This window comes from Molossus molossus, unplaced genomic scaffold, assembly GCF_014108415.1.
Source record: "Molossus molossus isolate mMolMol1 unplaced genomic scaffold, mMolMol1.p scaffold_m16_p_7, whole genome shotgun sequence".
Lineage (NCBI taxonomy): Eukaryota > Metazoa > Chordata > Mammalia > Chiroptera > Molossidae > Molossus > Molossus molossus.
In genome coordinates this window covers 4,074,125-4,087,585 of record NW_023425401.1, presented here as the reverse complement: position 1 = coordinate 4,087,585, position 13,461 = coordinate 4,074,125, and the positions used below count along the sequence as shown (strand labels likewise).

Below are 13,461 nucleotides of genomic sequence, written 5' to 3'. Positions count from 1 at the left end.
CCCCAGGCCCTGCCGACCAGCACCCTGCTTCCTGCCTTCAGGAGCCGGGCTGCTGCGACCTCTCACAGAAGCGGACCCTTCTGTGACTGCTCGTCTCACCGACACAGTGTCCTCCGGCTCGTCCATGCCGTTGCGTGGCAGGATTCCTTTCTTTTTTAAGGCCGAAGAATATTTCATTGTATATCTCTACCACATATTCTTTATCCATCAATGGACGTGTAGGTTGTTTCCACCTCTTGGCTGTTATAAATAATGCTTCAAAGAACGGGGGCATGCAAATATCTCTTCAATATCCACTTTTTAAATTTTCTTGGATAAATTCTCAGAACCAGTATTGCTGGATCATGTGATAGTTCTATTTATTTTATTTTTTTTAGGGATCTCCACTTTGTTTTCCATAGTGGTTATACCAATTTATAGTCCCACCAACGGTGCACAGGGCTCCCTTTTCTCCTCACTCTCGTCAACACTTGTTAACTCTTAATGCAGTGCCCTGGTGATTAGTGATGTTGAGTACCTTTCCATGTACCTGTTGGCTGTTTGTATGTCTGTTCAGGTCCTTTGTCCATTTTTTAATCAGGTTATTTGCGGGGGGGGGGGGGGGGTGCTATTGTTGTATGAGTTCCTTATATATTTTGGATATTAACCCCTTATCAGATAGATGGTTTATAAACAGTATCTCCCATTCCACGGGTCATTTTGTTGGTGGTTCTCTTTGCTTGCAGAAGCTTTTTAGTTTGATGTCAGCCCTCCTGTCTGTTGTTGCTTTTGTTGCCAGAACTTTTGGGGTCCATTGTGGGGTCAGGCCAGTGTTAGGAAGATTTTTCCACATAATCTTGTAGGAGTTTCTGCTCTTACGCTTAAGTCTCTAATCCATCTTGAGAGTTGACTTTTGGGTGTGCTGTAACGTAAGGGTCCAGTTTCCTTATTTTGCATGTGAGTCACCAGTTTATCCACCCAGTTGTTGAAGAAACTCCCTTTTCCCCTTGGGTCACCCTGGCATCTTTGTCTTCTGTGTTCTGTTCTCTATTTCATTTATTTCTTCCCTAGTTGTATTATTTCCTTCCTTCCACTGACTTTGGGCTTTGTTTGTTTGCCTTTTTCTAGTTCCTGTAGTTGCAAAGTTAGGTTGTTTATGTGAGGCCTTTTTATAATGTAGACACTGACCACTGTAAACTTCCCTTTGGTACTGTTTTTGCTACATCCCGTAAGTTCTGGTATGTTGTGTTTTTACTTTGTTAAGACTTGTTTTGCGACCTAATAGGTTATGTTACTTCCCTGATTAAAAACTTTCGCGATCTACCTGTGACTTCCAAATTAGGTGTCAATCTCCGACCTGGCATTAAGGCCCACTGACCTGTGGCCCATTTACCTTTGCGGCTTCTTCTCACTTACACTCCAGCACTAACTGGACTGCTCCGAGTTACTGACCCACGTCTGCCTGCCGGAGCTCTTTGCCGTTTCAGAGACGCCACCCTTGTGAAGACTTTCCTTCAGTTCTCCTGACTTGACTTACTTCTTTTCTTCATATCCCTTAGCCCTTGATTTATATGGCCAACTTCACGTATGTTGACTTATTTTATAATTATTTGTGTAATTGTCTTAGATTTTCCTATAGATGAACAACTACTTTAGGAGAGGAATTTTTTGTTAATCTCTGTATTTTGGAGAGTCCATAACATATACTGTCTACATAGTAGGCATTTGATTTTAAAATGGTAAATTTAATCAAATTTTTCATCTTTAATGTCAAGACTTAGAAAATTACCAGATAAAACTGCTTGTTTTACTTCTTAATTTTGTCTGTGATAGTCACATTGAGGAACTCATCAGATCACATGCTTTTCACTTAAAAATATTCAACATTAAAGAAAATTTTGGATAAATAAGTATATTCATAATCTCTCATTGTTTTTCTTTTGTATATTTTCTTTCAAATCTTGTGTGTGGTTATATATACATGTATGTTTGTGTGTGGAGTATTGTGTGCAATTCATTGTGAGTTAGGCTGTGTTCAGTTAATGTCAAACATGGTTTTCAGGATTTCTCCAGTATCTTCATAATTGTTGTTTGGCAAATGCGTAGTACTCTACAGCACAGATATGTCATCTTTTATAGGCCGATTTCCATTTGCATGACATTCGGTTGTTTCTATTACTTTGCTTTCTCAGTAATGTTGTAATAAAGTTTTCATGGCTTTTTGCTTGTGTTAAAATGAGCTCCTTAAATTTCCAAGCATAGCATTGTGAGGTTCAAGAGCTGAATGTGTTTATAACCCTAGTTCTTATCGAAAGGAAGTGGCCACCCTGCCAGCTCTGCGGGAGGCACTGATGGGCACAGCCTCCTGGGCAGCCTCAGTGCCCGCTCCTTCAGGTCCCGCCCCCACACGCCCACTCGTTCAGGCCCCGCCCCCACACGCCCACTCTTAGGAAGAGTGCTGCAAACTGATCTTTTAGTATTGGGCCACAAAATATAATCAGAGCCCAGGGGAAATTAGACAAGGGTCTCTGTATCCTTACTCTGAGCTCCAGAGATCGATTGTGGTTATAAAGACTAGAACCGGTCTTTTCCATTTTCCAAGTGCGTCTGCAGGAGACCTACCTTAGAAATCACAGGGCTGGCTTGTTTAGAAAGTAGAAGGCCATTTGGTAGTGAGAGAGAGAAATGCCCTCAAGAATTTAGAAATAAAGTTACCTTCCTGGAGTGTAGTTATCAGGGTAAAATGACCGTAGTCGGTGAGGTGGACCCGGGGCCTGTGGAAAGATGCTGTCACTGTCTGCCAAATGAAAAGCTTGGCAGACAGGATTGAAAATATTGTCCAGGCTTGATAAAATGCTTAAGAAAGCTATCACCAAATACATTCCACTAGTATAAAAAAACAATACATGTAAGGGAAGTATTTACTTTGAAAACTTGGAGTTTGTTTACAGCATTTTCCAAATAAAACACTAAAACGCCCTGCAGTCTTGCTATCCCCATTTTTAGGGTGGTTTTCGATTGAGGAGACTCTCGGGGTGTGATGAGAGCAGCAGCTGAGCCAGGCTGATCTGGGTTGAGCATCCCCCAATCCTGCTGTATTTTTTCAGAGATCCAGTAGTGGGCGGAGCGAGTGCAGAGCGAGCCATGGGGGCTTCTTAAAGGGGAAGTGACCTGATGTGTGAGGCACCGGCAGTTCCAAGGGTGGAAGACTAAGGACTCCGCATGCACCTTGCTGATGTGCTTTCCTTCTCTCGTTTGACTTGCGGAGTCAGAAACCTCAAAGTCTTCTTATTTGTCCTTCAAACACACCAGCCTTTATCTACCTGGAGGGAATAATGCATCCCAAAGTCTAGGGTTACCTGTGTTTGCACATAGGTACATTATGAATTCATGCTAGCTCTGTTCCCTAGATAGACCTTCTCTCCTCAAAGTGGGTGGGCGGACTGGCATGAGATGGGACCTGTCCACCTCCCAGACCCACTGTGTTAGCTCTTGGCCCCCACGAAGCACACACCAAGGCGGGACCTGCTGTGTGACAGGTTTGTTGGGAAGACACCAGAAGAGGGAAACAGAGCGAGAGGAGGCTGTGGTGCCAACCTGGCCCCGTGGAGGAAGACAGGAGGGCGGAGGGCCGGGAGGATGGACTTCAGAGCCACTCTCGGGCAGGCCCTGTGGGGTCCTGCAGCCCATGTCCCGTGCCACGGAAGTTCACGCCGCACCGGAGCCTCTGCCGGACTCTGCTGCCTCCGGTCGCGGGCCTGAGAGCCACCGTGGAGGCTGGGCTTCAGCGCAGGTGGGGTTTCAGACCCTGGCACCTGAGAGGGTCTCAGGCTGGCTCACAGGACAGGAGACTGCCTGGCGGGGTTCCTGGCCACCCCCCCCTCCCCCCCGCTGAGTCAGGATCTGCACCACCCCCCCAACCTTCAGGTGATTCTAACTCTGAGAAGCACTGTCCCCAGATAATAACTGGACACTTTGGGGATCCTGTCCAGAGTCAACAGAATGTGCATAATCATCCTCGCATCTCTTCAAACACTCAGATCTCTCATGATGATTTTCTTCACGGTTCATTTGAATGGAGTTGCTGTGCGAAGTGAGAACTAGAGCAGATAATTGTTGTTGTTAATATGTAGCAAATGCGCGAAGCAGATTCGAGGCCAAACAGAATTTCCAAGATGCTTTGCCTCTTTGCTGTGAGACGCTAGATATAATTTACTTGCTTTTGCCTTTCGGGGTTCCAGGTCCAGTAGCAAAGAATTGTGTGTGTCGGCATCTCCTGTCTACCACCTGGTGATGTGCAGCTATGATTCTATGGCGGCAGCTGGACATAAACAGTCGGTTAGACAGTCTTACTGGGTTCCATCTGCTGAGCCCATGTCTCGTGTCTGGGGCTCTCTTTAGGACAGAGTGACCACCCAGTAAGCTTGGCCACAGGACCTTGTCACTTCATTTGTGGACTGTCCATGACTTCAAGATGCACACACGCTCGTGTGTGATAAGGATATCCCACAATCCCCATGGATCATCCAGTGACCCCAGGCTGCAGTCCAGGGGCTGGGCTCCTGCCTGGGAAAAACAGCATTTCCTCTGTGTATAGTCAGGCCTTGAATCAGTGCTTTTCAAAGGCCCCCAGGTGATGAAATCCAAGCAGGTTTGGAATCCACAGCCTGCCCCATCGAAGCAGTGTGGCGGGGGCATGACGCACGGTCTGGGGGGGCGTGACGCACGGTCTGGGGGGCGTGACGTGTAGACTCTGGCGGGGGCGTGACGCACTCCACACGCCAACCACCACTTGTCTTCGCTTCCCGAGAGCAAGGTCCCTTCGTTTCCTTACTCCGCAGACACCCGCTGAACAGCCCGAGTTCCAGGCAATCCTACATCACAGGTGGGAAAATAGTTAAGACTTAGTCCTTGACCTCGAGGAGTTCGCAGACCTCGTGGTGTAGACACGCGTGCAAATAATGCAGTACACTGCCTGTTGCAGGTGTGGGCGCGGCGGGGTAGGCTGGGCCGGACCCGCAAAGGACCGGAGGAGAGGGCCTGGGACCCCTGGGACTCCAGTCACTGCCGCCCTAGCCAGCTGTGTCGGGATCCGACTGCCTGCAGCTGGCTGGGCTCCGCTGAGACGCAGCTCTGCGTTCATCCCACGCCTGCTCTCCACCTGTGCTCCTGATTGGTGGCGAGTCCCCACTCGGACAGGCTCCCGGCGGTCCCCTGGGCAGCTTCCTTCCCTCTCTCCCCTGGTGCCCAGGAGTCGCTGTCGCGTCCCTCTCGGTGACCTGCCCCTGCCCGCCCAGGGAGCACGGCCAGCGTGTTGCCGCAGACACGCCCCGAAGCCCGGCATCTGCTGTCGTCCCCTTTCGGGCAGGTCTCCCGTGTTGAGACTTGCCTCTTCCAGTCCCTCCTCCCAGTCAGTGGAAAATTCCCTCCTTCCTGCAGGGCAGTGTCTGGACTGCCATGTGTGTAGTTTACCAGTGCTGATGCCCCGGCGGTGTGGTCAGTGGGTGGAGCGCTGTCCCGTGGACTGAGGTCCCGGTTGATTCCCGGTCAGGGCGCACGGCCAGGTTTGAGCTCGATCCCCAGTAGGGGGCGTGCCGGAGGAGCTGATCGATGCTTCTCTCTCTCATGGATGTTTCTCTCTCTTCCTTCCTCTTTCTCAAAAAAAAAAAAAAATCAATAAAAACATATTTTTAAAAAGTAAGAGCGCCAGTGCGTCAACCCCACCGCCTGATTTCAGGTCCTCGCTCCACCGCTGACCAGCTGTCCCGGCCAAGTCAGCGAGCCTCCCCGTGTCTCTGTCCTCGGCTGGAGGAAAGGGCTGGGGATGGACTGTCCGCCGTGGGCTAGTGTGCGGCTTCCTGAGTTACGGCTTCACCTGTGAGTGGGCAGCAGTCCCGGCACAAAGTAACCCACGGTGGTCGTCACGGTGGGTGTGTGCCAGACCGGGACACCTCACCTCCAGGGACTGACCGTCGGGGTGGGGGGGAGGGGAGAGACAAACAGGTAAACAAATCACTTCCTGTGATCAATGCTATATTAGTTAGGGAGTCAGAGAGAAAACTATCAAATCTTACTGCCTAAAAATGTTGTTGAAATTTTCATTTTCTGGAAGACACAGTAACTCAAGTTCCCAAATGCACGCTCTGACTTGGGGCCTCCCCAAACCACACGCTTCCCATGCACGACACTGCGTGTGCATGAGTTTGTTCTTATGAACCTTGACAGTGACCACGAGATGCTGTTCCAGTGCGTGCAGACGCTCAGGCCCGTTCTCGGGAGCAGTCTGAAAACAGAGAAACTGGGCACTGAGCCTGCAAAAGGGGAAAGAGATGAACCACAAAGGAGAAGCGGGCAGGAGAGCCCAGGGAGAAGAAAGGCAGCGCGGAGACAGACCCTGCCCGCGGGCTGGGCGGATGTGGGCTGCGGACACGGAGGAGCTGGCGGTGGGGGTGGGGCTGCAGCGCGGCTTGTCGCCTGCCGTCCAGCCAGTCCATTTGCACATGGCGCAGTGGCCTCGGGAGAAGGCTGGATGACAAGTGCTGTTCTTGTCTCGGTGGCGGGCAGTGTTTCCTGATGTCACCTTCATCTAGAACATGCTGCCTTTTCTTCCCGTTTGCTGAATGTAAAATACCATCGGGAGTTTCCTACCTGTATCACTTCTCTCTCTCTCTCCATCCTGTTTTCTGCGGAATCCAGCCTACAGCTATAAAACCACAGGGTTTCAGATCTCCTTGATTTCTTTACCTGATTTAATGAATAATGGGTTAACACACCAGTTTGGTTCATAGTACCTCTAAAGTGCCTGCATATTCTAAATATTCTCCCTATTTTCATGTTTGCCCAGATTGTACCTGTTCTGGTATTACATTGTTTTACGGGCTGAGATAAACGGTTCGATGTGGCCAACTTGACCATCACGGATGATTATGTGCCACATACTAGAGGACAGCTCCTCGGTCACCTTCCCTGTCCAGCTCAGTTAGGTGACTCCTGTCCCCATTGACCCTGCACATTCCTCTCTCTTTATCTGTTTCACTTATTTGTACCTTCAAACAAAGTGTGAGCACTTTAGCCTTGGTGGCAAGGGTCGCGGCAGGCCCTGCTGAGCAGGAAAGACCAGCACCAGTACAGACCAGCTGGTTTTCGTGATGGGAGGGAATGAGTGCTGTCCTTTTACACACATCACTTCCCAATTCCTGGGCTGTGCTCAGCAGTGCAACAGTAACCAGCTGAATTATTCAGCTACGGGCCCTTCAGAAATAAGGTACAATACAATACAATAAGAAATAAAATTTAGCAGTGGAATTCCTAGTAACCTAATTCTAAAGACTTTCATCTGCAAACCAGCTGTCTTTCTGAAGAAGGCCCCGCCCTTCCTCCGAGGCCTGGCCCTGTTACCTGGTTGCTGACTACTCAGCAGCCCGCAAGAGGGGCAGGTCTGCCGCAGGAGACAGCGGGGGTTCTGCCTCAGCTGACTGTAGTCCGAGGCCCTCACCTCAGCAGTAGACCATGCTCACCTCAGTTCTGAGAGATGCTAAGACGCTGGCAAAGGGGTGGTGCAGCCAGGGAAAAGGGTTGCCATATGTCTAGTCCCTGAGTGCTCATCTCTCTGTTCACAGCACTTGACTGATGATACATGCTTGTGTAATAAGCAAATGGTAGACATAAATCAACACTGGAATGGTCATGTGAGCCACCCAGCTCATGCAGTGTCGACCAAGTGCGAGGGCCTTCTTCTTTGCACGCGACAAGTCATCAGAAGCAGGAAAGACTGCAGGCAGAACAGGAAGTGGCCGGAACGGCTGGCCTGGCACCTGAGGCCTCTGTGTGGCCGGGGACTGCCCATCGTGCGATGGCTCTCGGCCACAGGTCAGAGTTGGGCCCTAGGACCTTGGCCCAGTGTGTCGCAGCCTCCCCCTGCAGGTGCCCCAGAATTGCTGCCCTTGGCCAGTGTCCGAGGCTTACACAGCTGCCAGACGAATGGGGTCCCCCACTCCCTCAGCAAATAGGGGATGCGAGCTGGTTCGCCACCATCGCTCTGCCCCTGGGCTGCAGAAGCTGCCGACGTGGTGAGGAGCCCTGCCCTGTGCGCTTTTCTCCGAGAGGGGTGAATATCTGTAGGGCCCTCCCATGCGGGCGGCGAGGAGTCCTGCTCCTACAGAGCTGGCTTCAGCTTCTCCCCTGCCTCCCCAGACAGCAAGGACTGCATCCTGGACGCTCTTTCCCTGCCGGACAGCCCCGGTGGCTCCCGCTCCTTGGAAGAGGCGCCGGCCGTGCCTTGTGTCTTCTGTGAAGAGCACTTTCCTGTGGCTCAGCAAGACCAGCTCCTGAAGCACATGATCATCGAGCACAAAGTCGTCATCGCTGACGTCAAGCTGGTTGCTGACTTCCCAAGGTAGACGTTGTTTTCGGTCCTTAAAGATTGAAGTTATTGCTCCTGGGAGAAAAGGTATGACGTCCAGATAATTGTCCCGTGCAGCGGTGCCGATTCCCATTCTCTAGGCTTCTCCTTGGACTGGAGAACACATCTCTGCGCCCCTTGGTCCTCTTGCACGTGGAAGCCATGTTTGAGAACGCCACCTGCTGTCTCCTGTCCTGCACATGCTGGAAGCGGACCAGCTGTCCGAAGGGCTCGTGTGCCCTGGGCCGCACTGCACGCGGCGTGGGCACTGGCCCTCCAGCGGGCGGCGTTCACTGTGCGTGTGAGGCCCTGGGCCTGCTCTGAGCCCCTCCTCCCAGAAGGCCCTTGGCACCGGGCATCCTTGACACCTTTCCAGCCAAAAGGGTGATGTCCAGAGAGCTCGCCACTTAAGTGTTGCAATGAGTCTTAAACCCCCAAAACAAAACCAGCCATTCAGCAGGCCAAGAGGGCTGAGGGTGGACAGCTGCTGAGGTGATGGCTCGGGCAGGAGAGGAAGAGGGTGAGCAGGAGGAGAGGGAGAGGGGAGCGGCTAAGGAACTGCTGCCACTGGGCATGTGTGAGGCGAGGAGCCTGACCCTGCAGCCGGGGCACGTGAGCTAGACTCCCACGTGCGAGCCTCTGCCTTCGGATGGCTGGTACCAGCAGACACATGACATGGGCAGCTTTTCTCTTCCCTCGAAGTGGTTGACCACGAGCAACGCCTTCTCCTGAGCGGCTGGCCTGGAGCAGTGACGCTCATGTCTCCATTGGCTGGACCTTGATAAGATTTTCCTTAGCCGTGGCATCCTGGTAGGTGCTGGCTTTATACAGTTGCTGAGAGTATACATTTGACCATCCCATTTCAACATGTCCTGTCCTATTTCCCTGAAACAGTAGCCCGGACACTGCAATATCCCTGCACCTCCCAGGACACATCGCTCCTAGCTAGCCACCCTTCCTCCTGGGGCCACATCGCTCCTAGCTAGCCACCCTTCCTCCTGGGGGCCACATCGCTCCTAGCTAGCCACCCTTCCTCCTGGGGGCCACATCGCTCCTAGCTAGCCACCCTTCCTCCTGGGGGGCACATCGCTCCTAGCTAGCCACCCTTCTTCCTGGGGACACATCGCTCCTAGCTAGCCACCCTTCCTCCTGGGGACACATCGCTCCTAGCTAGCCACCCTTCCTCCTGGGGGCACATCACTCCTAGCTAGCCACCCTTCCTCCTGGGGGGGGGACACATCGCTCCTAGCTAGCCACCCTTCCTCCTGGGGGGCACATCCCTCCTAGCTAGCCACCCTTCCTCCTGGGGGGCACATCCCTCCTAGCTAGCCACCCTTCCTCCTGGGGACACATCCCTCCTAGCTAGCCACCCTTCCTCCTGGGGACACATCGCTCCTAGCTAGCCACCCTTCCTCCTGGGGGGGGCCACATCGATCCTAGCTAGCCACCCTTCCTCCTGGGGGCACATCCCTCCTAGCTAGCCACCCTTCCTCCTGGGGGGCACATCCCTCCTAGCTAGCCACCCTTCCTCCTGGGGGCACATCGCTCCTAGCTAGCCACCCTTCCTCCTGGGGGGCACATCGCTCCTAGCTAGCCACCCTTCCTCCTGGGGGCACATCGCTCCTAGCTAGTCACCCTTCCTCCTGGGGGCACATCGCTCCTAGCTAGCCACCCTTCCTCCTGGGGACACATCCCTCCTAGCTAGCCACCCTTCTTCCTGGGGCCACATCGCTCCTAGCTAGCCACCCTTCCTCCTGGGGGCACATCGCTCCTAGCTAGCCACCCTTCCTCCTGGGGACACATCCCTCCTAGCTAGCCACCCTTCCTCCTGGGGGGCACATCCCTCCTAGCTAGCCACCCTTCCTCCTGGGGACACATCCCTCCTAGCTAGCCACCCTTCCTCCTGGGGACACATCGCTCCTAGCTAGCCACCCTTCCTCCTGGGGGGGGGCCACATCGCTCCTAGCTAGCCACCCTTCCTCCTGGGGGCACATCCCTCCTAGCTAGCCACCCTTCCTCCTGGGGGGCACATCCCTCCTAGCTAGCCACCCTTCCTCCTGGGGGCACATCGCTCCTAGCTAGCCACCCTTCCTACTGGGGGGCACATCCCTCCTAGCTAGCCACCCTTCCTCCTGGGGGGCACATCCCTCCTAGCTAGCCACCCTTCCTCCTGGGGGCACATCGCTCCTAGCTAGCCACCCTTCCTCCTGGGGGCACATCGCTCCTAGCTAGCCACCCTTCCTCCTGGGGGCACATCGCTCCTAGCTAGCCACCCTTCCTCCTGGGGGCACATCGCTCCTAGCTAGCCACCCTTCTTCCTGGGGCCACATCGCTCCTAGCTAGCCACCCTTCCTCCTGGGGGCACATCACTCCTAGCTAGCTACCCTTCCTCCTGGGGGCACATCGCTCCTAGCTAGCCACCCTTCCTCCTGGGGGGGGGCACATCGCTCCTAGCTAGCCACCCTTCCTCTGGGGGGGGGCACATCGCTCCTAGCTAGCCACCCTTCCTCCTGGGGGCACATCGCTCCTAGCTAGCCACCCTTCCTCCTGGGGGGGGCACATCGCTCCTAGCTAGCCACCCTTCTTCCTGGGGCCACATCGCTCCTAGCTAGCCACCCTTCCTCCTGGGGGCACATCGCTCCTAGCTAGCCACCCTTCCTCCTGGGGGGCACATCCCTCCTAGCTAGCCACCCTTCCTCCTGGGGGGCACATCCCTCCTAGCTAGCCACCCTTCCTCCTGGGGGCACATCCCTCCTAGCTAGCCACCCTTCCTCCTGGGGGCACATCGCTCCTAGCTAGCCACCCTTCCTCCTGGGGGGGGGCACATCGCTCCTAGCTAGCCACCCTTCCTCCTGGGGGGGGGCACATCGCTCCTAGCTAGCCACCCTTCCTCCTGGGGCCACATCGCTCCTAGCTAGCCACCCTTCTTCCTGGGGACACATCCCTCCTAGCTAGCCACCCTTCCTCCTGGGGACACATCGCTCCTAGCTAGCCACCCTTCTTCCTGGGGCCACATCGCTCCTAGCTAGCCACCCTTCCTCCTGGGGGCACATCGCTCCTAGCTAGCCACCCTTCCTCCTGGGGGGCACATCCCTCCTAGCTAGCCACCCTTCCTCCTGGGGGGCACATCCCTCCTAGCTAGCCACCCTTCCTCCTGGGGGGCACATCGCTCCTAGCTAGCCACCCTTCCTCCTGGGGGGCACATCGCTCCTAGCTAGCCACCCTTCCTCCTGGGGCCACATCGCTCCTAGCTAGCCACCCTTCCTCCTGGGGGCACATCGCTCCTAGCTAGCCACCCTTCTTCCTGGGGCCACATCGCTCCTAGCTAGCCACCCTTCTTCCTGGGGCCACATCGCTCCTAGCTAGCCACCCTTCCTCCTGGGGGGGGGCACATCGCTCCTAGCTAGCCACCCTTCCTCCTGGGGGCACATCACTCCTAGCTAGCCACCCTTCCTCCTGGGGACACATCCCTCCTAGCTAGCCACCCTTCCTCCTGGGGACACATCGCTCCTAGCTAGCCACCCTTCCTCCTGGGGGGGGCCACATCGCTCCTAGCTAGCCACCCTTCCTCCTGGGGGGCACATCCCTCCTAGCTAGCCACCCTTCCTCCTGGGGGGCACATCCCTCCTAGCTAGCCACCCTTCCTCCTGGGGGCACATCGCTCCTAGCTAGCCACCCTTCCTCCTGGGGGCACATCGCTCCTAGCTAGCCACCCTTCCTCCTGGGGCACATCGCTCCTAGCTAGCCACCCTTCTTCCTGGGGCCACATCGCTCCTAGCTAGCCACCCTTCCTCCTGGGGGCACATCGCTCCTAGCTAGCCACCCTTCTTCCTGGGGCCACATCGCTCCTAGCTAGCCACCCTTCCTCCTGGGGGCACATCGCTCCTAGCTAGCCACCCTTCCTCCTGGGGGGCACATCCCTCCTAGCTAGCCACCCTTCCTCCTGGGGGGCACATCCCTCCTAGCTAGCCACCCTTCCTCCTGGGGGGCACATCCCTCCTAGCTAGCCACCCTTCCTCCTGGGGGCACATCGCTCCTAGCTAGCCACCCTTCCTCCTGGGGGGCACATCCCTCCTAGCTAGCCACCCTTCCTCCTGGGGGCACATCGCTCCTAGCTAGCCACCCTTCCTCCTGGGGGCACATCGCTCCTAGCTAGCCACCCTTCCTCCTGGGGGCACATCGCTCCTAGCTAGCCACCCTTCCTCCTGGGGGCACATCGCTCCTAGCTAGCCACCCTTCCTCCTGGGGGCACATCGCTCCTAGCTAGCCACCCTTCTTCCTGGGGCCACATCGCTCCTAGCTAGCCACCCTTCCTCCTGGGGGCACATCGCTCCTAGCTAGCCACCCTTCCTCCTGGGGGCACATCGCTCCTAGCTAGCCACCCTTCCTCCTGGGGGCACATCGCTCCTAGCTAGCCACCCTTCTTCCTGATGCCACATCGCTCCTAGCTAGCCACCCTTCCTCCTGGGGGCACATCGCTCCTAGCTAGCCACCCTTCCTCCTGGGGGCACATCGCTCCTAGCTAGCCACCCTTCCTCCTGGGGGCACATCGCTCCTAGCTAGCCACCCTTCCTCCTGGGGGCACATCGCTCCTAGCTAGCCACCCTTCTTCCTGGGGCCACATCGCTCCTAGCTAGCCACCCTTCCTCCTGGGGGGGGGCACCTCGCTCCTAGCTAGCCACCCTTCCTCCTGGGGGGGGGCACATCGCTCCTAGCTAGCCACCCTTCCTCCTGGGGGCACATCGCTCCTAGCTAGCCACCCTTCCTCTTGGGGGGGGGCACATCGCTCCTAGCTAGCCACCCTTCCTCCTGGGGGGGGGCACATCGCTCCTAGCTAGCCACCCTTCCTCCTGGGGGCACATCGCTCCTAGCTAGCCACCCTTCCTCCTGGGGGCACATCGCTCCTAGCTAGCCACCCTTCCTCCTGGGGGCACATCGCTCCTAGCTAGCCACCCTTCCTCCTGGGGCCACATCGCTCCTAGCTAGCCACCCTTCTTCCTGGGGCCACATCGCTCCTAGCTAGCCACCCTTCCTCCTGGGGGCACATCGCTCCTAGCTAGCCACCCTTCCTCCTGGGGGCA

General features: G+C 55.4%; 1 protein-coding gene across 2 annotated transcripts in view; it reads left to right on the top strand.

The window, feature by feature from the left end:
- The window catches only part of ZNF277 (zinc finger protein 277), an 80,554-nt gene that overhangs the window by 30,376 nt on the left and 36,717 nt on the right, over positions 1 to 13,461 (top strand). Inside the window, exon 2 of one of the 2 annotated variants that reach the window (XM_036247523.1) lies at positions 8,173 to 8,374. In XM_036247523.1, coding sequence (XP_036103416.1) covers positions 8,173 to 8,374 — 202 coding nt within the window. The remainder of the gene's footprint in view (positions 1 to 8,172; positions 8,375 to 13,461) is intronic. The other variant, XM_036247524.1, reaches the window with a different exon arrangement.